We start from the raw sequence: 6000 nt of genomic DNA, 5'->3' as shown, positions 1-6000 counted from the left end.
TGCATTTTTTGAAGGTTTTCTTTCACAGAGAGATGAACAAGTCAAGCCTAAGTTGATAACGTAAATTGGCCACCGTAAAGAGGTGTAGTATCTTATAGAGTCTCTCGCACTGACGCAGCACCACAGTTTCTTTAGAAACTTGCTCGTCTCTAACAATTCTGAATAAATCTGGAAGGTAAATATCAGGCAAAATTCTATACGAAAAGCCGCCATTTAATTGTTTTCTAACGATTTCTGAACAATTAGCTTAAAAGTCCATCTAGACAAACTTCAAAATTTCCAGAAGTTTCCCACATTTTTGTAAACAAACCTGTCAAACGTTTCGAAGTTCGCTCTCTTCTGATAGTCAACCAATCAGACCATTCAAAATGCCCTTCTAAACCAATCAGAGATCGCCTAGCGGATTTCCGCTGGTAAGTTTGCCGGCGCAACCTCCGGCATGCAAACGGTTCAGAAGCTCGGTTCCAACGGGTTTCTTGTAATTTGTAAACCGATTTTCTTTCTTCGGAATGAATAGTTAGCTTTTCTGATGTTCTGTTTGATTTCTATAGAACATGGCTGATTCAATATCTACTCGTTGTGCGAAGCTCAACCAGATTTTTGCCGGAAAAAATGTTGGTCGTAAGTCGTGCGGAACTTTCACTCGCGAAGCACTTTTGGATGCCTTTCTGCTACTCTTCGATGAATGTAACTCGGAGTACATGCTCAAGGACAAGAATATTTCTGGATTTGTCAAGAAATGTAAGTATCAGAACTATTTCGCTATTTTTACTCAGTGATAGAGTTTTAAAGAGTGTTCAGCTGGATTGGAAAGCTTTGTTACTTTGCATCAACATTCGTGTCTACAGCTGTAGTCCTTGTAAGTTTGTAAGAGTGTTAGACTTGCCATCTTTGATTAATTAGGTCTTTTTTTGTAATCATTTACATGATGATTATGTGTGGAAATGTATTAAGAACAATTTCAGTTCCAAAGTTTAAGGATATAATGGAGTTTCTCTTCAAAAATTGACCTGTGAACAATCCATGGCAATCTATGTATCCAACTGTATGTTCGTAAGTACATGTACGTTCAATAATAGTGTTTTAGCCTCATGGTATTATTTAATTAAGTTTCCATTCTTATCCTTTTATTCTTCAGATCAGCCCATGGTTGATGATCTTCGAAAGATTTGCTTATGCAAGGATGATTTCGAGGTTTTGAACACTATTGGCAGAGGGCATTTCGGACAGGTATTGTTGAAATATCACCGGCACATTTAATAATAAAAATCGAATTCGATCGAAAAGTGACTATTTTACATGGAATTTAATCTATTTCGAAGTTTGAAGGTTTCCATCAGACGTTAAAATTGCAACGAAAGGAGAATTTACTTTTGGAAAGTAACCGTACGAAATTCCATAAATGTTTTTGACACTTTGAAAATTTCTATTTATAGTTTACCCAATGGAATCTCAAAACTTACATGAACAATATAGTGGTTTGGATACTGTTTTCATTTTACTTTCAGATTAAAATATTATATTAAGCTTTTTGAAAAGTTATTGGTAGGATGAAACATGCCTATAGAGTCTTTTTTATTCAAACTATTAAAACAGGTTCAAGTTGTCAAAGACAAACACGGTGGGGATGTGTTTGCTATGAAAACATTGAAGAAGAGTCAAACACTGGCTCAGGAAAGTGTGAGTATATAGATAAACTGAGCATTGTTAAGCAGACATTAAATGTTTCTAACATCCCATGATGCTTAGCAACGTGTTCTCTATTAAAAACACCCTTAACAGAATAGAAATTTATTTATTTAATGGTGTGCATATTTATGAAGTGAGAAATACCTCTTGATGTTTTACATCAAGAAGTTCTTGCCAATTATAGTATTGTAAACTGTAAGTTGTCAACATTTTAAATCATATGGTCATCGGCTGTCACACCAATTTATTATGATTAATATTTTTACCATTTTTAAAGTATTTAATGATACATGAAGAACAGTGCTGGAGAGCAGCATCTTTGCTGGTTGTAGTAGTCATTAGTATTTACCACATGAGTGAATTACACTTTTTGCATGTGCAGATGGGCTAGTGTAAAAGTGAATATCAAGTATCATTCACCTCTGAGCAGCCAATGAGACAGAATTATTATTATTAAACAATTATTCACTCAAGGTCAGTGAAAGAGGTGGATATTTATGTGTACCTACCCACTTATTGGCTTGGTAAATATCCATCACTATTCATCTCCACTTGGGTGAATAATGGTTAATTGTGGCCTTAACAGTCTTGTATGTGTACATCTGGAGCTATTGAAGATTCTTATACTTATTTTGTTGATGTTGACAGTGGCAATCTTAAATTGCTTGCTGAATAGTTTACCTAACGTAACGCTTTTCCTTATTCACAGCTTATTCTTTACCACTGATCTTTTATCAAAAGGTTGCTTTCTATGATGAAGAAAGAGAAATAATGGCACTATGCAATAATCCTTGGATAACATCACTACAATATGCTTTTCAAGACATCAATAACTTGTATCTTGTGATGGAGTATCACCCTGGTGGAGACCTATTGTCTTTGTTAAGCAAGTATGATGATATACTAGAGGAGGATGTTGCACGGTTTTATCTTGCTGAGATGGTCATGGCTGTTCACAGTCTTCATGTGTTAGGCTATGTGCACAGGTAAATTCCTCTTACTGCTGGTGTTAGAATTTCAAAAGCCAAAATTCTTAGACTTCTTTTCATCACATATTATAGATTTGTTAACTCTGATTTACATTGTGCGGTAGTTAGAAATCTGACAGCCTGGTCTAAGTAGAGTAGTTCATAGTTACTGTAATAGAAATCTGAGTGAAAGTTAACAATATTCATGACAGAAGACACAGTTATAACAGGGACTTACAAGTGTACAAACTTGCTGTACCTTTTTTCAACAGGGATATCAAGCCAGACAATGTCCTTCTTGATCGAACTGGACACATTAAATTAGCAGATTTTGGTTCATCAGCCAGACTTTCAGCAGAAAAAAAGGTAATACATATTACTTAAGTTAATTTATCCTTAATTAAATATATTTATGAAACCAAGGGGAACTAATATTAGTGACTCGTAATCTTTTAAGAGATTTCAAGTTTGCAAGGCCAAGAGAGGTCTGTTTTTTTTGTAAATTGTTTGGTACTTTATGCAAAATTTCCATGTAGGAAATCCTTTCTTGAAGGTTAACAAGTTTTTATTTTTGAAAATAATTAAAAGTAATTTAGACTGTCTTCATCCAATTATTGTTTTGATTGTCTTTATGGTTACTGAATATTACTGCAGATAGTTTGCTTATTACTTAAAATCTCAGTTAGCATAAAACATTCTCCAAGTCCCATCAGAATATTGGACCCTTTGTTAGCTAACCATCAGCGATTTATCTTCTTTGATTTCAACATAATTTACTGTAGTACATGTAAATAGTAACTTTTTGTGGTTGATGTTGTATTTGTGAATAGGTACACAGTAAAATGCCAGTCGGCACTCCTGAGTACATTGCACCTGAAGTGTTAACCAGTATGGATGGATCAGGTGGTCCATATGGAGTGGAATGTGATTGGTGGTCACTTGGTGTTGTTGCTTTTGAGATGTTGTGTGGACAGACACCGTTTGAGGCTGACTCAGTAGTGATAACTTACAGCAAGATCATGAATTACAAGGTACCTGGCACTGATTTATAAGTCATTTTATCTCTGTCATCTTTCATGTATCATTTTTTTAATTATAGTTTTCTGGTTACTATCCTTGTTATCATTAATGTTATTGTTATTATTATTTAGAACTACAGCACACATTACTTAAACTACATTGACACTTACCATCCATTTAACTTTTGCTATGTTGTATTTATAGTTGTAAAAACTATATTCAATCAACCTTTGGTCTCTAAATTGGTTATTATTCCAGACATCCTTGCAGTTTTCAAAGGATGCCCAAGTCAGCAAAAACGCAAGGGATTTGATTCTAAAATTGTGCACTGACTGTAAGTCAAGAGTGGGCTATGAGGGACTTCTTTGTCACCAGTTCTTCAATGGCATTGAGTGGAATAATTTACAAGAGAGTAAGTCAAACTGTTCTTTACAGTGTACTTGTGAGGATGGGATAAAACATAGCAGAAACTCAACAGTCATCTTCATAGTAGGTCTTACACTGTAGCTCAATCCATTTGGGAGTTAGAGAAATGGAAATTTACGTTTTTGACATCCCACATTGTACCAAAGTGCTTCTGGGTGACAGAAGACTTGAATGTAGATCAAGAAACATAATACGCACACACACGAAAAAGGGAGCCACTGAAGTCAAATCAGGCCATGCAGTGGTTTGAGTCTGATCATCAAGTAAAAGGAGGCTCAGAGTGTATGGCTATCCTTTCCATCCTGGTCTGATACAAGTACCTCTCCAGTCACTGGACTAAAAAATTTTTACATACTTTTCAAGGTAAAAATGTAGTTACTTGTAGTGGAACAAAAAAAGAAGAAACAAAAAGCGAGGACAGAGAAAAAAAAATTGTCTTTCCTTAGAACCCATTCTTTGAATGGTCCACGCCAATATGACTAGTGTTCATACAGTTTATTCTATGTACTGTAGCCGTGCCGCCGTACGTCCCAAACCTGGATGGTGCAGCGGACACATCACACTTTGATGAATTTGAACCCGAGAGCCCTGATGTGATAGCACACTTGGAAAAGTACAACTTAAACGACGGCAAGGGATTCACAGGCAAAGATCTTCCATTTGTCGGCTTCACTTTCTCAAGAAATCTTGCCAACAGCGTTCCTTTTTCTCCTAGGAAGTAAGTAAAGCTTGATGTAGAAGGATCAAATCAAAAGAGTGTAAATGTTTATGCAGCCGGAATTGCTTTTTTGTATTTAATTTCGCGCCTTGCTTCCAATTCGTCCCTTTCTCAAACTGTCTTTTTTCCTGTGGCATACAATACTACCTTACTTTCTCGACATAGCTAGAAATTTGAACCAAACATTCGGGATGCGAAGAAGGAGGAAATTCAGCAGTAAAAATGAAAGTGTAAAAAAAATATGAAAAAGTATAATAGTGAGCAATAGAAATATTTCTTGCATACATGCCGTGTGTCAGAGATGATCAAACGCCGCCTTGTACTCCGTTGTTGCTGCCAGACTTGACCTATGACTGCTGAGACAGAGACAATGTTGTTTAGGTTCAAGTTAGGTTCAAGCCTGAAGCAGCCTCGTTGATTTTGTCGCAGTTGCAGTTTGTGCGGTGAGGAATGTACAGCATAGATTTTGCGATATAATTATATTTTGGCGCGGTCGTTCTTTTCAGTTTTAATGTTACTTTTTTTCACGTTTTCCTATTGCAACAAACCACTATTTCGATGTTTCCTTCAACTTCTGTAACAGCAATCAAAAAGTAGAAATATCATGGCAAACATTTTTTTTTTTAAAGTTTGTGTACGCTCATTTTCATCCATCGATTTTATTTTGTTTTTCGCACATAAATTTGTTTCATCTGTACTTTCAGAGCCGGAAGTCTTCCCAACTCGCCCATGTCATCTGGTCTGCCCCCGAGCCGTCTGGAACGAAAACTGACGATCAAGGCTAAAGAACTGAAGGATGCGCTGCAGTCATGTCATACTTTAAAAGATGAAAGTGTCTGTATGAAAAAGAGCTTGGAAGAACTTCAAAGCGCATTAGAACAGAAAGACAAAGCGCTAAGGAACGCTGAGTATGAAAGAGATCTGCTTGAAAAGGAGAAGGTCCTTTATGATACTCAAGTCAAGGTACAGTAAGCACGTAACGTAGAAAAAGGAGGCTTCCACTCCAAGACGCAGAAAAGTTGTATTAACTGTACATGTATTTAGAGGTTCTAACTGTGAACCTTGCTTGGTTTCTAGTCATAGATTTCTTAAAAATAGAATTTTTGAATTTCGCCCTGCTCCGAGATTTGCAGAATTACATTATTCTCTGGAGAGTTTGTTAGTATCTCCAACGCTGGT

The 6000-nt window shown here is 36.1% G+C and overlaps 1 protein-coding gene across 1 annotated transcript in view; it reads left to right on the top strand.

The window, feature by feature from the left end:
- The first annotated feature begins 434 nt into the window (after window positions 1–434).
- The window catches only part of LOC113685765 (citron Rho-interacting kinase), a 24092-nt gene continuing 18526 nt past the window's right edge, over window positions 435–6000 (top strand). The window contains exons 1-9 of the mRNA XM_089189671.1: window positions 435–741; window positions 1139–1230; window positions 1597–1680; window positions 2431–2675; window positions 2930–3023; window positions 3488–3688; window positions 3936–4089; window positions 4617–4821; window positions 5526–5784. Coding sequence (XP_089045797.1) covers window positions 555–741; window positions 1139–1230; window positions 1597–1680; window positions 2431–2675; window positions 2930–3023; window positions 3488–3688; window positions 3936–4089; window positions 4617–4821; window positions 5526–5784 — 1521 coding nt within the window. The 5' untranslated portion in view covers window positions 435–554. The remainder of the gene's footprint in view (window positions 742–1138; window positions 1231–1596; window positions 1681–2430; window positions 2676–2929; window positions 3024–3487; window positions 3689–3935; window positions 4090–4616; window positions 4822–5525; window positions 5785–6000) is intronic.

This window comes from Pocillopora damicornis, chromosome 12, assembly GCF_964200805.1.
Source record: "Pocillopora damicornis chromosome 12, jaPocDami1.2, whole genome shotgun sequence".
In the NCBI taxonomy this organism is placed as follows: Eukaryota; Metazoa; Cnidaria; class Anthozoa; order Scleractinia; family Pocilloporidae; genus Pocillopora; species Pocillopora damicornis.
Note: the sequence above shows the minus strand (reverse complement) of the source record. Positions and strands in the feature narration are given on the sequence as shown.